Here is a 20748-nt window from a genome sequence, read left to right on the forward strand (position 1 = left end):
TCACCCCGACGATTGAAGAAACAGCTTGGGGTGAGGACACCACTGCATACCAGGACAGGCAAGAGCTCCAATATTAATCAGCAGTTACAGTATGTGTAGCTGCTGACTTAAATTTGGGGGGTGCACGCCAGAGCTCCGCTTTAAAGACAACAGTGGACAGTGCAGTCTCAGTTTAACTCTTTCTTGCAAAGACCAGACATTCAAGGAAGCAGCACTGACAGAAGGAGCCAGCAGCATTAAAAGTTGTATGCTGCAAATGCTGGGTTAAGCATTTTAAATACTTTACTGGAGAGGTTTTATTTCACAGTATTTATGCTCAACATGCAAGCTAAAACCACTGAGTGGTTAATACTTTGTTGGTGATGGGGTCTCCTAAAGAGGCAAAGATTTTAAGGCATTTATACGCATCTTTCAACATTTCCTCTAAGTTTTGTGTTACAGGCATTACTGCAATCATGCAAGCATTCTGCCGACTATCCTGACTGAGCTCCACTATGAAGTGGACCTGTTACTGGAAAGTGTTAAACCTCTGCAGGGCCAACATCAATACATCACTTGTATTTTATACCAACAGGGAATGTTATAGTTTGCAATCTCCAGAGCCAGCCAGGGAGGACTGGAGACAGAGCAGACGCTCTCTGCACATCACCTGAAAACAAACAGGACCTGTGGCCTGCCTTGTAATCAGAGAGCAAACATCCTGCCCCGGGGAGGGCGAGAGGTAAGTGCTGACTGCATGGTCTTGCAGCATATCATAGGATGTAACAGCGGCCTAAAAAAAAAAAAAAAAAAAACCCTCCTGTCTGATCACCTTTATATATTTGGAAAAGAAGAGAAGTGCAAAAAGACGGGAGATGCCGGGGTAATTAGATGCTTCCTGTCACTGAAACAATAGCCTTACAAGTTTCACCCAACACCAAATCATTGTCTCGGGTTACTTGGTTAAAGGGAAACCTTCAGGTATTATCAGCAAGTGCTCCGAGTCTATGGTATTCATGTCTGCAGGCCAGTATTTCAGAGATTAATATTATACAGGATTTATATAGCGCCAACAGTTTGCTCAGCGCTGTACATTATAATGGGAGACAGTACAGTAACAATCCGATTCAATACACGAAGGGTTCGAGGGCCCTGCTCCTTGGAGCTTACAATCTAGGAGGGAGGGGATAGTGGTACAGGAGGAAATTAGTTGTGGGGGATGGAGTGGTAGCAAGAGTGGAGGAGTTCAGTAATTAGCTGAGTGCGGGGTAGGCTTCCCTAAAGAGATAGGTTTTCAGAAAGGTGAGCAGAGTAGGCGATAGTCTGATGGATTGGGGTAGGGAGTTCCAGAGGATGGGGGATTTAAAAACACCCTTTTATTCAGATGATGCTGTGCAATCAGTATCCTTACTGAACAAACCACTTGCAGCATATAATTTACAATGTGTTTATGGACCCCATTCTGACTGTTCCAATGCACGGTGGTGTGCTAATGCATTATGTTGGCATTAAAAATTTAAAAATGGGAAACTTTAAAAACATAAATTTTTGAACAAACAGGCTTTTTAATACAGAAGACACCAGGGGAGATTCACTAGAGCTGGTGCACTGACAGTCTGGTACAGCTCTTCAAGGTAGCCTTGCTGTCACTATGGAGGGGGGTGGGGGGTAGAGGCTGCAGCATGTTCCAAAAGGTGAATTTATCGTTTAAGTTTTGACAATAAAACCTGGAAGTCAATTGGTTTCTATGCAGAGCTGTACAAGATTTTGCACAATGCAGCTTTAGTAAATAACCATCATGTCTCTTCTGCATTAAAGGAAACATTTTTTGGGTTGTTTTTTTTACTAGGCAGTGAGGCTGTGCCCCCACTGCAAGGATCAGCTGTTCATTTTTTCCTATGGGTGAGGGCCAAGTTCATACTCACCTGACCCGCCAATAATACAGAAAACTGCACTCCCCCGCAGTCGACTGATCCTGTCTGTGGAGCGTGCCGACATCAGGAACAGCCCATTTACAAGACCGCTGGACCGAAGAGGATAAAGAGCTGAAAGGACTGGGTTTGTTTGGGGAGGATCGGCAAATCAGGCGAGAATCATCTTCGGTGTCCTCTAGAACAAAAACAAGCATCTGACCAGTGCAGTCACAGTGCACAGACCCACTGCACAGGTAATAAAAAAATATATATATATATTCCTGGATTTCTGCTTTAAAAGTTTCACTTTTCTGCACACAAAACTGTACAATTTAGGCATCTCCTGAGATGAAGACAATCTCAGCCCCGACAAGAAGACCAGGGAGAAGATGCCAGTGGCTGGTGAGGGATCGGAGTGCAGGGGAGGAGGGTATAGTGCCACCTAGGTGCAGCATGCAAAGTGCAAGAGGTGGAGGATGAAAATCTCACTTACAAACAATGCATTGTTCCAAATGAAGAAAAAAGAAATTCAATTTTTGCCAGTTTTAAAAAATCATAGTTGGTTGCAGACTGAAACAAGAATGTTACAACTTTTAGATCACCCAAAAGGAAGAGTAGTATATCCTGTCTCTGGGAGATAGCAGGGCAGGCAATTGGCAAACATTTTAGATTGCCACCTTTGAGCCCACCCCAGGGTCAGCCCACTCAGTTCATGACTGTCTGTAGCACAGATCCTAGAGCTTTAATTTCAGGATCCTGTAAACATTATTTGGCCAGGTGAGACATCTGAACAGGTTTATAAAGGATGTAGTCATGTTATAAACAGATAGGAAACTGCAACATTTCATGGAAGCCATCCAGGGCCCTTGGACTTAATGGAAAGATCAGATTAGCATGCCGCTTGTAATCATTACAGGCATTTTAACCATTTATACTCAAGTTTTCAGGGCTAAAAAATGTTAGTTTCTTTAACGCTCCAAAGCGGTTCATATTTTTTTTAGTCACTAGGTTTGGAGTGTATAAGGTTCTCTCTATCCACAAAAATACTGGCCATTGAATATGATCATGTTTTGACTTGGGTCCCATTCACACCAGAAACCATGTGTGCGTTGACGTGCATTCGAGGAACGTTTTTACGGGCTTGTCTGCTTGCATTTGCTTTGAGGTCACTTGCTTGTTCTTTGGGCTTTATGTGAGCTGTGTTAACATGTATTTAACCCCCCCCCCCCACTGCACTGGTATGAACTATGCCCATTAGAGAACATGGGTTTTGGACTGAATATGCTGTAGGAATGCGATTAAAAATACATCCCACTGCACCTGGTGTGAATGTGTCCTCAAGGATTTCCCTGCAGATTGTCTGCTCTCTAGTCTGCTTGTAAAGCTGGCCGCACAATGTTTGAAATGTGTCCATTTCTTGATGATCTGAATGCAATTAGCTTAGTATGTGGCCCTGTCAGTCCCCTCTTGCCCAACATCCTACAAAAAAAAAATATTGAAGGAGCAGGGAGGAAAATTGTCATCCAAAAAGCAGATGCTTCGAATCAGACACAGCAGGCATTCAGGACTACTCCATCTGTGCTTATAACATGGATTGAGTACTTTGTTAGATTTGTTTCCTAAAAGTAGGATTATAGACATATCACTCCACCTCCCCCTCATTTTGGATAATGTTGGGAAGGGATATAACATGTCAGGATTTTTTTTTTGCCATCTGTGTCCCACTGCAGAGATCTCCCTTCACTTCCTGACCAATAATCAAATAATCAAACAGGAAGTGAGAGGAAATTCTGCAGGAGCCCCAGGTCACCTGATCTAGTGTCCCCATTGGAAGATTTCCATCTTTACTTTCACTGATAAATGGTAAGACAGGACAAAGAGGGTGACTCTCCTTAATGGAGGCACAGACAGCAATAACAACCCGACAGGGGTTCTAGTCTCTCTCCACTCTATACAAAAGAAAGTTTTGCCTATAGTTACTGTCAGCCTCCAACAGAAGGAAAAAAAAAAAAAAAAAAAAAAAAAAAAAAAAAAAAAAGGGTGGAATAATTTGTGTCAACTATATTATATACCACCACACCATCTCATTTGTCTGTAGCCCAATGGTGATTCTTAAGCTGGTCATCAATTAGATTTTTCAAAGCAGTGCACAGTAGAGTGTTACAATGCATGCGTGTTGGTGCAGGTTCCTGCATTGCACTGGAGAGGTCTGAATGGGGCCCAAAGCTTGCTAGCAGTTTGTATAAAACGAGTCGACACTTCCATTAGGATGCATGTTTAACCCCAACATGCTGAAGCTTGCTTTAAAGCAGTTGTCTCAACTACGGCCCTTTAATTGCCTTTATCTGGCCCTTGGGGTACTATTCCTCCCGCTGATAAGAGACTTCATTCCTTCCACTAACACCAACATTGGGACACAATTCCTCCCACTGATATAAACTACAGAACACTTAGTTCAAAAAACACACTAAAGATGCTGCACTTTTCCATCCACTGGTACCGTCATTGGGTGCATTCCTGCAATGGGGCATAATTCCATCCACTGATCTAAACTATAGACTATTACTCCCGCTAACACAAAAGATGGAGCACTATCCCTGCCACCAATGTTGGAGCACCGATCCTTCCACTGACATCAGTATTTGGGCAAAATTTTATTGATACCAGTGTTGGGGGAACCATTTGTTCCAGTGATAGCAATGTCGGGGGCACTATTCCTCTCACTGATACCAATAATAGGGTGCAATGCCTTTCACTGACACCAATGATTGGGCACTATTTCTGCTGCATTTTCCACTCCCAATGGTTACAGTCCAGCCCCCCTTAAGTCAGAAGGCCAGAAACAGGCCCTTTGTTCAGAAAGTTTGGAGACCCCTGCTTTAAAGGCTTCAGCAAAGCTGTTCAAACCCTGCAAAATCTTTACAAGTTATTTTCAAAAAGCTTGCTGTACATACGGCTACTATACAAGCTGAAGTACAAGAACTTACTGGTATCTTCACATATGATATAAACACGGAATCAGTGGAGCCAACCCATAAACGTGGACCACTGGTGGGACTGGAAGAAAAGTATGGAAACAGTTTCCAAGCTAGGAAAAACACCTGTGCATGAATCCAAAGAATAGAACACAACAGCTGTTGGTTATACATAGTTAACTGGGAATAAGATCAGCCTGAAAGTGTCTGATAAATTGCTGCCTAGAACATGCCAGAGGCCTCCATTCAACCTGACCTGAGAAAAAGCACAGTTGTGGCACAAGAAGTCACCAGCTTAGCTACAGATCCCCACACTGAAGCAGTGCCACTGAGTCCACTACATGAGCTACACCCAAGGAGCACCACAAGTCATTTACATGTCTTCAAGCTGCACCACCGATTCCTCTACATCTATATCATGAAAACAAACAAGTGCTGCCTTTGCAAAATTAATCAGGATGAAAGACTCCCGATATTCAGTTTCCACAAGCTTCTTGTAGTACCGATTAAACTGAACACAATCTGCAACTGTCTTCACAGCATATAACTCTGCTTATTAAAATAGTCAGGGGTAAAATTCAATGTACACAGTCCACGCATTTCAGCCCAAAGGGGTCGTAATCATGCCTGATAGTGGATGCATGGATGTCTGCAGAGTGCCCCCCAATAGCAAGCCTCTTGCTATGGGGCTACTTGAGCAGGATAGCTCCCAAGCTGCTCTCCTGGGAATGGATAAAAAAAACCCTTCACCCTTTGGAACCACTAAAGCTCCTTTGGGCTGAAACACATGGACTGTGTACACTGGATTTTACAACTACCCATTTAAAAAAACAAACAAACAAAAAAACTGACTTTTAGGCTGTGAAGACATTGAGTTTCCAAGTCCTTTACCTCTGTCCACACCAAAAGCTGCTCCACTGATTTATCTACTTGTACCCAAAAGGAAGTCACTGCATGTGGATTACAACGTACGATCTATAGCCATTCCACCTAATCAGCCTACTGTCTCATCCATATTGATTTCCCCTCAAACATAGGAGGAGAGAGAAAGAACAGGAAAACCCAAGAACTGCACACTGGGCAGGAACAATACAAGTCACAAAAAAAACGCATCAGAAAAATATATCTTATGATGGACTTCCTTCACACATTTTTGGGTCTGAGGCAGCCTACCATGCCAACCCGTATGAAATGGCATTCCTCCCATCTGGCAGTAGCGATGTTTGCTTCCGAAAATAACCCAACTTCAGCCAACACATGATTTTATTTGGGAAGCAAGAGGATAGATGAGAACCTATGCCAATCTTCCATGGCTATTGGTGTCCATAGTGGAACGATTTCCAATCCTGACAGAAAGGGAGGAGAAATTGCCCAGGTGTGGATGCAGGCAAAGCCAAAAAACATTTATTGTAGCATATTAGAACATCACAATTTGTTTACTGCTTAGTGACAACCACTAGCTCTTCATTCTTGTCCTGTGTCACGGACAGAAAGGGGTGGGACATGTTCTTTGGAGTGACGAACCGTGCTTCTGTCTGGCAATTGGATGGACATGTCTGGGTTTGGCGGTTGCCAGAAAGGTATTTGCCTAACTGCACTGTGCCAAGTGTAAAGTTAGGTGGAGGGGGGATTATGGTGTGGGGTAGTTTTTCAGGAGGCGAGCTTGACCCGTTGGTTCCAGTGAATGGAACTCTTAAGGCATCAGCATACCAAGACATTTTGGGCAATTTCATGCTTTCCTCCTACTATCCTCCTCCCATGCCCGACTCCAGGACTTCTCCAGGTCTTCCCCCATCCTCTGGAACTCACTACCCCAATCCATCAGACTCATCTACCCTCCTCACCTTTAGGCGCACCCTGAAAACCCATCTCTTCAGGGAAGCCTACCCCACCCTCACCTAACAGCTGTTCCATCCCATCCCCCACAGCCATTTCCTCCTGTACCACTATCCCCTCCCTCCTAGATTGTAAGCTCCAAGGAGCAGGGCCCTCGAACCCCTCGTGTACTGTATTGTCTCATGTACTGTCCCCCACTATAATGTACAGCGCTGAGCAAACTTTTTGGCGCTATATAAATACTGTATAATAATAACGTATAGCCACCTTAACATTGGCTACTAATCATATTTTTACTGGCCAGGCAGTAACTACCTCCATAAAAATAGTATGTCATGGAGAGCAGAAATTTGAGTAATTTAAAAAAGAAAAAAAAAAAAATTGTTTGACAAATTAGATTGCATCTTTTATGAAATTGAAGCCCTTAAAAAGCACTGAATCTGAAGAAAGCACCCCCCCCCCCAAAACAAGGCAGTTCTACAAAAACGGACAACCTGTCATCACCCACTAAGCAGACATGTTTTATTTTCATGACAAGAAACATTGTCATCCATACTGAGGATTTTCCAGGTGACTTTGAACATGTAGAAAAGATCATGTGGTGAACAATACACTCCAGTGACTTCATATGCAATACGATATAATGACATTGTCTAGTATGCAAAAAAGACCATTTCCTGCCTTTATATTCATGCTACTGGATTACTTCCCAAAACAGCAACAACAATGCTAGTTGAACAAAAAAAAAACAAAAAACAAAACAGCATGCATAAGAGATAAACCGGTATGGTGCACAGTTTAAACCAGCTGGAGATGGGCTGTGGTCTAACTGGATCAGTAATCAAGTTAAGCACAGCAACATGATTATCTGAAGGCTTATCTAAAATCTAACTGGATCAGTAATTACGTTATCCGCACCAATGTGATTATCTAGAGCCTCATCTAAAGTCATTTGACTACACAAAGCAGCCAGATATTCAGCAGAAGAAAGATGGGCGCTTTAATTGCTTACACAATGTAGCCAGCACGTGCTTCAAGCTAACCAAAAACCTCTACTGCGATCATTCACTCCTAGCAGCATTCCACCTGCTGGAGAACACCATGCACACGTCTAGTAGAGCCAGGCAACTCCCAGGTGCCAACCTGTCAGCACAATCAGAAAGATATTCTTCACCTAGCTCTTTGGGGCCATTTTTATTTCACTCCTTAGTGCAGCTCTTGAGAGCGCTGACTGCTCACACTAGTGCCTGTCCCCAAAAGAGCTTACAGTCCAATGTCACATTCCAGAGCCAGCTAATCAAGTGGTACATCCTTAGAGTGTAGGAGAAAAGCTCACAGCAAACCCACAGGGCACAAGCACAATGCAAAGAGTGTTTTTCCTGGAACTGAACCAAAAGGCCACCTTACTAAACACCATTTCTATGGCTCAGGACTGGAGAAGGCTCAGGTACCAGGAAGCCAATGCTCCTCAGAAATTCTAGCTGGCATGTAACTTTTGAGGTCCTATTTAATAGAGTTGGCTCCTTGGTTGGACAAACTGACTCCCAAGTTCCATAGAAGTTTGTTCATCCCTGCTGTAAAGTTCTCAAAAGACCATCTGCCAACTTTTCAAAAATATGGCCAACTAGTTTTAATGACAAGTAGCCTGCAGACCCCTAATGTCAATTGAAGATACTCCTCCAAGCATAAAGGTTGGAATTGTTTGGCCAAACCCAAGGTATTCTGCCTACGATCATCTGCTAGCATTTGCCTTCTAGGGGCTCACCTATTAAAAACACATGCATACAAGTCTGAGCAACTCAAGTGCTCATCATTGCTCAATCTCCAGCCTTGAGCTGCATTGATCAGTACACCAAGTCAGAGAGAAAGACCACATGATCACCCAAGTTGGACAATTCAAGAAACCCTTCAGATCCCTGCTGAGTGGTCTTAAAAGATGGTCACACAGTCGATCATTTGATGCAGCTAAACTTATTAAAGTTGAATAAAAATATCAAACCAAAGATCCTTCCTTTGATTACGTAAGCTCTCGATTGATTTAGACTGCCATCCACTGTGGTGGAATTTTGTTGATTGCTTTTGACTGACTGCACAAATGTCTGTGCACTTGGGAGAACTGTTGGCAATTCAGTTCGATTTCCTGTATAATTAAAGGCTCCCTTTATAACTTATCGACCTTAATTTTTGACCAATACTTTCAGGAGGATCAGAAAATACAGAATACCAAGCATGTTGCACCGCCCAGTCCTTTAAATTGACAATAGAGTGCTTGTTCAGGATTGCACATATCCAAATTGCTACCTGTACCTTAAGACCACCAGCATTCACCTGTAGTTCAAGGATTAACCCTTTAAACCATTAGCAACTAAGATCAGGGGAACAAACACCCCACATCTGAACACATACAGGTAATCCTTCCCACAAAAAGGCCACACAGAAAGAACAGCTGGCCCTGCATGAAATTATTCAATCATTTCCCTTCCATGAATAGCAGTATGAGCACACGTGCCAGATCCAGCAACAGCAAACTAGGAATCCCAAAAGCAGATGGATATTTCTTTAGGCTTTCCATAGAACAATTATACACAGCCTTCAACTCCCGTGAGGTCTCCAGACAAAATGCCACCAATGGCAAGTGCCTGGTTAAAAAAAAAAAAAAACCCTTATAGAAATAATGGTTTGATGGTCAGATCCGTTGCAAAGGAATGGCTAGACAGCCAGTAGAAAAAATGAAGGGAAAAAAAAAATTCTTAAAGATTGCCGTAATTATTCAGCAGGTGAGGATGGAAGGGATTCATGACAGATGCTGCCACACAAAGTATACAATAAGGAGCTGCACAAGTACAACAGGCTAAAGTCAACTGCAAATCAGCCAACATACTCCAATCATAGCACAATAAATGCCTGTTTATACAAACATTGTATTACTTCCCCACAGAAAACCAGCACAAAGGGAAGCATATGCCCATCCAGTAATGAAGAAGGGGGGGGGAGGTGTTGGAGTCCCGGTCTTATTTAACACTTGAAGAGTAGTTTTGGTATGCTCTTACTGCACAGAAGAGGTTAATGACACCCCCCCCCCCCCCCCCCAAGAATATCAAAGACCAGGACCACCCTCAGCATGAGGCAGACATGTGACTGCTCCTAAACCACACATCTACACCATCCCCAAATTGGTCTGCCTCCCCAGTTATCCCCATTATTCCTTCTTTATTACAGAGTCGGGGGAGGCACTATACTCCAGGAACCATGTGCAGCAGATCTACATGGCCTCCAAACCTTTCTGCTTGCTCCTTCCAAAATACTAAAAAAGAGGGAAGGAAAGGGGTGGGCAGGCAGGAAGGTAAAGAATGCTTGTGCCTTCCAAAATCTAAAATACTAAAATAATAAATTCATAAATGCTTACCGCTTAAAAAAACAAAAAAAAACACAAAACAAAATGCTTGCCCCTTCCAGAAGACATAAAGTAGGTTCCCCTTCCGAAAGGATAATAAACTAAAAATATAAAGTCGAAAACAAAAATATAGATAAAAATAAGTTTGACCGTTCTAAAACAAAGTGATTATATATTGATGGCTGACCCTTCTAAAGGAATAAAATAATGCTTGCCCAATTTAAAAAAAACAAACAAACACTATATATATATATATATATTATATATATATATATATATATATATATATATATATATATATATATTTGTTTTTAAATCATATAGATATCCCTTCTATTAATCAAATAAAATAATGCTTGCCTAAGGATAAAAAATATAAATAAATAAAAAGCTTGTCCCTTCCAAAATTGTAAAAGATAAAATATTTTCCCCTTATAAAGAAAATGCTTTCCCCTTCTAATGTATAAGAAATCAATGTGCCCCTAAAATACTACATTACTCAGTCAGTACAAGATCCAGGAAGTTTTTCCTTTATCATTCTACAAAAGAAACAATAAAATGCAGTTATAACCCTCCAAAATGCTAAACATAAAAAAGCTAAACACCCCAATAATAAGAGCCCCCAAAAACCAGAGCCGATATATGCAGAGCACATACAGGGACCACCCTGCCCTCCCATACAATATAAAGTCTGCTGGAACTAATAGAGGGATAAAACCTCCCCCAGTATTCTGGATGGAGATGAGGGGAGCCCAGTGATGAGGGTATGGCGCACACAGGTGCAGTGGCGGAGGTGCTGCGTGCAGCCCCCTCCCTCACCAGGTGAGCCCTCCATTGTCAGGTTTCCCTCCAGAACTCGGTATAGAGTGCCCCCCTTCCCTCCAGTAATAAGGGGAGGCCAGGACCCCCGGTGCTTACCCCCCAGGCCAGTGAGCTGCTGACCGCCAGTATATAGAGCAGCGTTACGAGGTCCATGTCGGCGCTCCGTCCCGCTCCTGGCTGTACTCCGCTCACACTGCTTTCCGATCTTCCTTTACCGTCCGGGAGGAGGAGACACTTCCCTCCGGACACACCCCTCCGCCGGACTACAGCTACCGCACAGCGACACCTACAGGCGGCATGGCGGAGCTCCCACTGAGTCCCCACCACAGGGCAGGCTGAGGCTTGTAGTGCCCTGACAGGAGGGTCCCTCCTCTATGCCAAAATATGAAAACATTTTAATTCAAATGTAGAAATAAAAGTTTTGCTGCAGTCATAGGGCTTGTTCACACTGTGAGGGGAGTTAATAAAGTGTCTGAGAGAAGAGGTAGCGGAACTGGTGCTGTTGCCCTTAGCAACCTATCAGCTTTCATCTTTCATTTTTTCCACCTAGCTTAGAAAATGGAAGGCCTTGTTTACATGTGCCTTGGTCTCTGAAGAGCGGTCCACTTTCGGATTGCTCTTTAGAGAGCATTTGGAAGGCGATGAGGAGGAATTGTGTTCCCTCCTCCCTGCCTGCTTTAACCCCACACTAGCGCACTAAAACCGCACGCATTGCACATGGTCGCAGGGCGCTTGCACAGGAGCCCCATTCACTTGAATGGATGGGGATTGGTGGGGAAAGCAACAGGGGTATGATTCCTGCATCATGGCAGTGGCATGTGTACATCCCTAGCCAGCTAAAGAAAGAGTGGTTGTGGGCAGTAAAAACACAGTTCAACTGTGGCATTTTACCACCCCCAATAGGATTGCCACCTGATCCCTTCAAAACCAAACAAATATTAATTACACAGGTTCTGGGGCTGATTTACACCTAAGCGTTTTACGCAGCATTTTGTGTTTTGAAGAAAGTACAGTCCATTTAACATGATTTCTTATGGGACACATTCACATTTCCGCGTTTTCACCCGGTGCGTTTTTTGGAAAGGGTCAGGAACTTTTTTGAACGCAAAAAGTAGCATTCTTGGTTCTATAGACTTCAATGGAAACGCTGCAGAAAAGCATGTAGTGTGTTTCTGCTGCGTTTTTGCCACGTTTTGTGCTGCGTTCCTGCTGCGTTTTTGATGTGTTTTGTGTTTTAAATCTACCTAGCAACAAGAAAAATTAAATAAATGCAAAAAAAAACACAAAACGCATCAAAAACGTGGCAAGAACTCAAAGCAAAACGCAATGCAGAAATGGCTCAGATGCAAACTGCATTTGTGTGAACCTAGCCTTACCCTAGGTTCACAGCTAAGCGTTTTCTGCAGCGTTTTGCAGAAACGCAGTACATGATTTCCCTGTGGGTCGTGTTCACGTCTGTGCGTTTTCACCTGGTGCGTTCTTTGGAAAGGGTCAGGAACTTTTTTGAACGCAAAAAGTAGCATTTTTGGTTCTATAGACTTCAATGGAAACGCTGCAGAAAAGCATGTAGTGTGTTTCTGCTGCGTTTTTGGCACGTTTTGTGCTGCGTTTTTGCTGCGTTTTTGATGTGTTTTAAATCTGCCTAGCAACAAGAAAAATTAAATAAATGCAAAAAAAAACACAAAACGCATCAAAAACGTGGCAAGAACTCAAAGCAAAACGCAATGCAGAAATGGCTCAGATGCAAACTGCATTTGTGTGAACCTAGCCTTACCCTAGGTGCACAGCTAAGCGTTTTCTGCAGCGTTTTGCAGAAACGCAGTACATGATTTCCCTGTGGGTCGTGTTCACGTCTGTGCGTTTTCACCTGGTGCGTTCTTTGGAAAGGGTCAGTGACTTTTTTTAAAGCAAAAAGTTGCGTTTTTGGTTCTATAGACTTCAATGGAAATGCTGCAGAAAAGCATGTAGTGCATTTTTGCTGCGTTTTTTATGTGTTTTGCGTTTTATATCTCCCTAGCAACAACAAAAAATTAAAAAATGAAAAAACGCAAAATGCATCAAAAACACGGCAAAAACACAAGTGCAAAAACGCAAAACGCAACCTGCATGGGTGTGAACCTAGCCTTCATGCAGATAAGGCACTCAGTGAGTTTAATCAGCCACAGGACCTGTGTAAGCAATGTGTGTTCAGTTTTGAAGGGATGAGGTGACAACACTAACCCCCAACCAGGGGCAGACTGACCACTCGAGCACTTGGGCACTGCCCAAGGGCCCGGGGTCAGTAGGGGGCCCCATGAAATGCCCCTGGTACCTTTTTTATACACTTTTTTGAGTGTGGGCAAGGACACAGGGGCCCCATGATCCCCTATTGCCCGGGGGCCCCATGAGTTGTCAGTCCGCCCTTGCCCCCAACCTCACACGTAAATAAGTCCTGAAAGCTGATTGGCTGTGCTCTAGACAAGACAACATTTGTTATTAATACCCTCCTACACGAGGTGACATGGGTCACACGAAACAATTGTTTCCCACGTGTCCCGTTCACATAACAACACTACGGTGATGTGCACTGCACTGCGGGATGGCACCGCTGGTCGCTGTGAATCACACTGCGCTTCTGTGCGCTGAATTGAATGGAGTGTACATTCACAAAATATAGACAATGTGATGAGGAGAAACAGCCCAACGCACAGCCCCCTCACTGCCTGCACAACAATGGACACCAGCCCACAAGGCCTCATTCAGCCCTGGTTCACGATTTGCCTGGGCACGAGAGCCCATTCATTTGAATGGACACCCGTGCCCCGGGACACGCAGGGAAGAAGTCCCTGCAGTACTTTTGAAATTGCAGCCCACACGGGAACTGAGGTTCCCAGTAGAGTAGCGATTTCCAGTGTGGGCATTGTGCCATTAAAATTAATGACAACCGCCTGCGGGTCCCGCATTGCTCTGTGTGGGTGGTGCGGCTGCAGGTATTTGTGCGGGTCCCACAGCGGCACCACCCGCACAGATGTGAACCAGGAGTCCCACAGGCACATTACATTACACCCGTGTGAGGGCCGTGTTTACCTGCATGGGGAAGCACAGGTGTTCCATGCATCCCTGTACAGGAAGTCCCAATCACGTCGGACATAGCTGCTGCTCCCAGTTTGACATCCATGCGGGTGCGTGGCCCCAAATGCGCACCATCTGCGGGTAAGCACAGCCCTCTCATGGGTGTACGCTGTAGGAGGCCCATGTGAACGAGAGTTTTAGCATACAGGTAATGTGAATGGGCCCTAATCATTTTTACTCTGGTATAATGTATCAACTTTAATCACATTTTGGTGATCCAAGTAAACCCAGCCCCATGTGGGGGTGGGGTGTAATAAGACGGTTGAATGGCAGTTTTACCACCCCGACTAGGGGGATGGCTGTGATACAACACATACGGTTGCAGTGCGGTGGGTCGGCATTTTGAGGTTTAAAGCAGGCAGTAAGGAGTCAACATATCATGTACTTTCATCCTGTCAAACACACTTTGAAAAGTGATCCACTGCAGATAGCTTTTCAGAGGGGAGGAAGTATAGCTGCACATGTGAATGAACCCTTAGAAAGATAGCCTACAAATGTGTGTGTGTACACAAGACTTCTTAGTGACGTTGTGTCAGGCATTTTTAAAAGCTGTGACTATCAATGACAAAGTAAACAAACTCCATGGTAGTCGATTGATTACCAAGGTAATTATGTGTAGAGGCCCGTCTAACCCGCACCATGTGGCCAGACCAACATTTGCATTTTGTTCTAGATATTTATGTGGACAGTAGATGTAGATCCATGAAGTGTAGCATTGTCCTTGTCATGTTATGTCACCTTTTGCTGGCATGTCTTTGCATGTACTGAGGCGACCATCTCAGGTGGCACCTGGTGGGGGGGGGGGGGGGCGGAACTGAGGCCAGAATTCGGACGCTCCATCCTCCCTGTAGCTCAGTAACATTGTCCTGTTTACACAGAGCAGCATTACAGAGCTGGTTGGTAGGATGCTGGCACCTGCACCATAACAACCAATGATACTGTGTGACCCAGCCGCCAGCACCCTAGCATCTAACGACTCACAACAGCATTGGTTGCTAGGATGCTGGCACCTGCACCATAACAAACAATGATGCTGTGTAGCTCAGCCACCAGCATCCTAGCATCCAACAACTCACAGCAGCATTGGTTGCTAGGACGCTGGCACCTGCACCATAACAACCAATGATGCTGTGTGACTCAGCCACCAGCACCCTAGCATTTAAGGACTCACAGCAGAATTAGTTGCAAGGATGCTGGCATCTGCACCATAACAACCAATGATGCTGTGTAGCTCAGCCACCAGCACCCTAGCATCCAACAACTCACAGCAGCATTGGTTGCTAGGATGCTGGCACCTGCACCATAACAACCAATGATGCTGTGTGACTCAGCCACCAGCACCCTAGCATCCAAGGACTCAAAGCAGCATTGGTTGCAAGGATGCTGGCATCTGCACCATAACAACCAATGATGCTGTGTAGCTCAGCCACCAGCACCCTAGCATCCAACAACTCACAGCAGCATTGGTTGCTAGGACGCTGGCACCTGCACCATAACAACCAATGATGCTGTGTGGCTCAGCCGCCAGCACCCTAGCATCCAACAACTCACAGCAGCATTGGTTGCTAGGACGCTGGCACCTACACCATAACAACCAATGATGCTGTGTGACTCAGCCACCAGCACCCTAGCATCCAAGGACTCAAAGCAGCATTGGTTGCAAGGATGCTGGCATCTGCACCATATCAACCAATGATGCTGTGTAGCTCAGCCACCAGCACCCTAGCATCCAACAACTCACAGCAGCATTGGTTGCTAGGACACTGGCACCTACACCATAACAGCCAATGATGCTGTGTGGCTCAGCCGCCAGCACCCTAGCATCCAAGGACTCACAGCAACATTGGTTGCTGGGACACTGGCAGTCAAGCTACAATACCATTGGTTGCTGTGCTAGCATCCAAGCAACCAAAGGTGGAGGTGCAGGCAAAATCAGCTGCCGCAGGCAGCAATTAAGTCCTTGTCATGCTCCTATGTTTACGTGTATTTACTTCAGTTATATAACTTGTGTGACCTTTCTATGTGTGTTGCCAGTTCCAATGGCATGGAATAAATGGATTTTGATGTGTAAATTTGGTGATTTGGCGTCTATTTAAAGGGGCCCACTTAACCTTCAATGTCCTGGGCCCCACAGGGTCCAAACCTGACCCTGACAGCAGGAAGGCTTGATTCTGTGAGATATAACAAGTATTATTTCAAGCAGCTATCCAGTTAGCAAAAGGAAAATGGACCCTCACATTGCTGATTTGGCTTTTAGGCTAGGTTCACACTAATGTGGTGCCGTACATCACATGTGACTCGCACAGGAACCGCATTCCTGTGCAGATCACATGTAATTTGTGTGCAGTGCGATTGGAGCCATATATTATGTATGGTTCAAACAGCACCGCACCCGCACCAAAAAGGTGCAGGACCCTTTTTTGGGTCCACACTAGAATCGGATCACATGGGTATTCACACCTATGCAATCTGATTCTGCACATCGCACTGCGTTTTGCAGACCGATTTCGGGGTGTTGTTAACTTAATATACTCACCCGCATTGGTTCGCATGAACGGGTGCGATTATGATGCGGTGCAAAATTTGCACAGAAAACGCTGCAAATTCCGCACCGCATCAGTGTGAACCCATCCTTAAAGGGTATCTGCACTGTATGTAGGCTACAGTGAAGGAAATAAGTATTTGATCCCCTGCTGATTTTAAATGTTTGCCTACTCACAAAGAAATGATCAGTCTAAAAATCGAATGGTAGGTGTATTGTAACAGAGAGAGACAGAATAACATGACTTTGTACTTGGTGGCAAATCCCTTGTTGGCAATCACAGAGGTCAGACGTTTCCTGTAGTTGGCCACCAGGTTTGCACACATCTCAGGAGGGATTTTGGCCCACTCCTCTTGGCAGATCCTCTCCAAGTCATTAAGGTTTTGTGGCTGACGTTTGGCAACTCGAACTTTCAGCTCCCTCCACAGATTTTCAATCGGATTAAGGTCTGGAGACTCCACTCCAGGACCTTAATCTGCTTCTTCTTGAGCCACTCCTTTGTTGCCTAGGCCGTGTGTTTTGGGTCATTGTCATGCTGGAACACCCATTCACGACCCATTTTCAGTGCCCTGGCTGAGGGAAAGAAGGTTCTCACCCAAGATTTGTCTGTACATTGCCCTATCCATCGTCCCTTTGATTCGGTGCAGTTGTCCTGTCCCCTTAGCAGAAAAACACCCCCAAAGCAAAATGTTTCCACCACCATGTTTGACAGTTGGGATGGTGTTCTTGGGGTCATAGGAAGCATTCCTCCTCCTCCAAACATGGCGAGTTGAGTTGATGCCAAAGAGCTCGGTTTTGGTCTCATCTGACCACAACACTTTGAACCAGTCCTCCTCTGCATCATTCAGATGTTCAGTGGCAAACTTCAGACGGGTCTGGACATGTGCTTTCTTGAGCAGAGGGACCTTGCGGGCACTGCAGGATTTCAATCCTTGTCGGCCTAGTGTGTTACCAATTGTTTTCTTGGTGACTGTGGTCCCAGCTGCCTGGAGATCATTGAAAAGATCCTCACATGTGGTTCTGGGAAGATTCCTCACTGTTCTCATGACCATTGACACTCCACGAGGTGAGATCTTGCATGGTGCACCAGACCTAGGGGGACTGACAGTTGTTTTGTGTTTCTTCCATTTGCAAATGATTGCACCAACTGTTGTCACCTTCTCACCAAGCTGCTTGGCGATAGTTTGGTAGCCCAGTCCAGCTTTGTGTAGGTCTACAATCTTGTCCCTGACATCCTTGGACAGCTCTTTGGTATTTGCCATGGTGGAGAGTTTGGAATCTGATTGTTTGATTGCTCCTGTGGACAGGTGTATTTTTTACAGGTAATACAATGAGATTAGCAGCACTTCCTTTAAGAGACTGCTTCTAATCTCAGCTTGTTACCTGTATGAAGGCACCCTTGTAGCCAGATATCCTGCTGAATGATAGAGGAGCAAATACTTATTTCCCTCATGAACATGCAAATCAGTACATAAGTTGTTAGACATGCATTTCTTTTGAATTTTTTGTTCCTATTCTGTCTCAGTGTTACAATACACCTACCATTCGATTTTTATACTGATCATTTCTTTGTGAGTGGGCAAACATTCAAAATCAGCAGGGGCTCAAATACTTATTTCCTTCATTGTATGTCTGACCTCCTATTGGTATATTATGTCTGACGTCCTATTGGTATGTTATGTCTGACCTCTTACTGAAAATGCTAATTGCATGTTTACATTTTTTATATTGCTTGCATTACAGTTTTACTGAGCGCTGGGAGTACAGCCATCACTATACCGCTGGCGCTCTGACAGGAGAGATGCATCTTTCTCACACAGCAACTGCTCTGCCTGCCCTTCCACTCTGCTGTCCATTTACACAAGGCTTTGTATTTTGTGAATGGGTTTGCATATTACAAAGAAGCTGAAGCCTGAAGGTTCCAGCATCAGAGCTATGGAAATAGAGCACAGCAGCTGCTCTACCTGCCCTTCCACTCTGCTGTCCATTTACACAGGACTTTGTATTTTGTGAATGGGCTTGCATATTACAAAGAAGCTGAAGCCTGAAGGTTCCAGCATCAGAGCGATGGAAATAGAGCAATAGCTATACTCCCAGCACTTCTTGTCTCTTTAATGTCTCAGCTGGGGACCAGTATCTGGGCTGTGTATCTTATGAAGTTACTCATTGCTCTGCTCTATGTATAAAGTAGAGTGAGTTCAGTTAAGATTGGAGGGAGAACATGCAAACTCCAGGCAGGTGGTGCCACGGTTGAGATTTGAACCAACAACCCCTAGTACTGCCAGGCAAAAGCACTAACCACTTCATCACTTTGCTGTCCTAATAACTCTAAAGTGTTTGGTGCAACCTGGTAGACTATAGAGCTGGTGGTGGTTGGAGGAACAAAGTCACCCTCTTGGCAGTGAGAGATGACCCCCTCAGGTAACACACACCAGGTGGTACTGGCCCGAGTGTTCAGATGGATTTTGAGAGGTCTGACCTGGACCACAAATAGGACACAGGCCTGTGACTAAGGGATGAGTAAGAGACTGTGGCCTATGGCCTGCATCTGTGCATGCGTAAAGTGTGAGCTGGCAGAAGAAATGGTGCCTGAAGATCTGTACCATAGGGTGGGTCACTCACGTTTATGGTATAGAGAGTGATCCATCCACAGGTCTACAAGGTGGCATGCACCTTGTTGGTATTAACCCCTAGTAAATTGGCAATTAGAAAGTGACTGAATTCCTGGAGTTCAGCTTTAAATTGACCTGGTTCCTAGGAAAAAAACTGCACTAAATGCACTCTGTAAAAGAAGGCCTGCGTCTCTGGTGGACAACCGCCTTCATCTTCCTTCTCTGCAGGAGGTATGGCTCTTTTCAGTATCTTACACTTCTTGGTGTTTTAAATGCTGCATCCCCTGATATGTGCTCTGGTTCCACCCACCACACCCTATGGCACATATGTCATACACAAGGCCCATGTGCCGAATTCAGCCTGGCAGACCTTGTCATGTGGCCCTCACACCCAGTTTTGCAGCCAGAACGTGGTAGAACTCTATTCTGCCACCTCCAGCTCTCACCCTGCGCTCTTGCTCCTGAAGCCTTCTTTGTTTACAAGGGAGAGCTCTGCTCAGCTGCTCCCAGATCTAACAGATCCCTACACGTGCTCACGGTGGGGCATGGCAGGGACATATCTCCAGAATCTGAGGGGGAGAACGATCTCGCTGTTAGGCATGCAACCTACACAGGGAGGTACTACAGTCTGGACAGGTAGCAGAGACAGATACAAGGAAACTTTGGGGGTAAGGTTGCACACCCTGCACTCAGTACACAGCGCACCCCTGAACTCTGCACTCTGTATGTAGCACACTCCTAAACCCTGCATTCTGTACATGGTGCACCCCACATACAACCAGCCCTTTGAGAGCAACCATACTGCTGATGTGACCAGCGATGAAGTTTGAGTTTGACACCCCTGCCCTAGGGTATTACTGTGTCCAGGGCCAGTTTTAAATCTTGGGGAGGCCTAGAGCACTTCAGGTCTGGCAGGGCCCTCATACATAAGAATTAAAATATACAGCAAATCACCAAATTTAAACATCAAAGTTTAATAATTGCATATCATGGGAACTATTGTAGTAAACAGAAAGGTTACCTGAGTTCTATACTGAAAGTAAACACATGTATACGTGTAAAAACTTGCCAGCAAAACTCCAAGTAGATTTTTAGGTAAGACAAATTACAAAGATCATAGCTAGGCTAATTTCCTTAGATAACAATGGCTGACTCAACAAATTACACAACAAAATTAAATTCTCATCAGTATGAGGTCGCACATGCAAGCACACACACAATCATAGGCTAATTTCCTCAAAACAGACTTTCGCCCTGCCCACCTACTTTCTGTGAATTTACTCCAACCCCCCATCTTATTCACAATCAGGCATTTTTTTAAATATAATTTTAGGGGAACCCCTCCCTGCACTTCCTGAATTCTGGCCTAGGCAAAAATGATGAATTTAGTTAGCCACTGCCTCCTGTATGCTCACATCATGCATCCCAGGAGGCCTCAGGGTATTCTACAACATGTGAGCCATAGCAGGTCATTGGGGGGGGCTGGCTGTCTCTTCCTGGGTTTTTAGCAATGATGAGCCACAGCACAAGTACATTATTGGTGGCTTGCTGCAATAACCCAGAA

General features: G+C 44.7%; 1 protein-coding gene across 1 annotated transcript in view; it reads right to left on the reverse strand.

Annotated features, from left to right (window-relative positions):
- SDC1 (syndecan 1) overlaps positions 1 to 11123 on the reverse strand; it is a 72483-nt gene extending 61360 nt beyond the window's left edge. The window contains exon 1 of the mRNA XM_089657346.1: positions 11016 to 11123. Within this exon, the coding sequence (XP_089513472.1) occupies positions 11016 to 11072 (57 nt within the window). The 5' untranslated portion in view covers positions 11073 to 11123. The remainder of the gene's footprint in view (positions 1 to 11015) is intronic.
- Between the last annotated feature and the right edge of the window lie 9625 nt (positions 11124 to 20748).

This window comes from Staurois parvus, unplaced genomic scaffold, assembly GCF_062004578.1.
Source record: "Staurois parvus isolate SC_StPar_1 unplaced genomic scaffold, SC_StPar_1.0 ptg000985l, whole genome shotgun sequence".
Lineage (NCBI taxonomy): Eukaryota > Metazoa > Chordata > Amphibia > Anura > Ranidae > Staurois > Staurois parvus.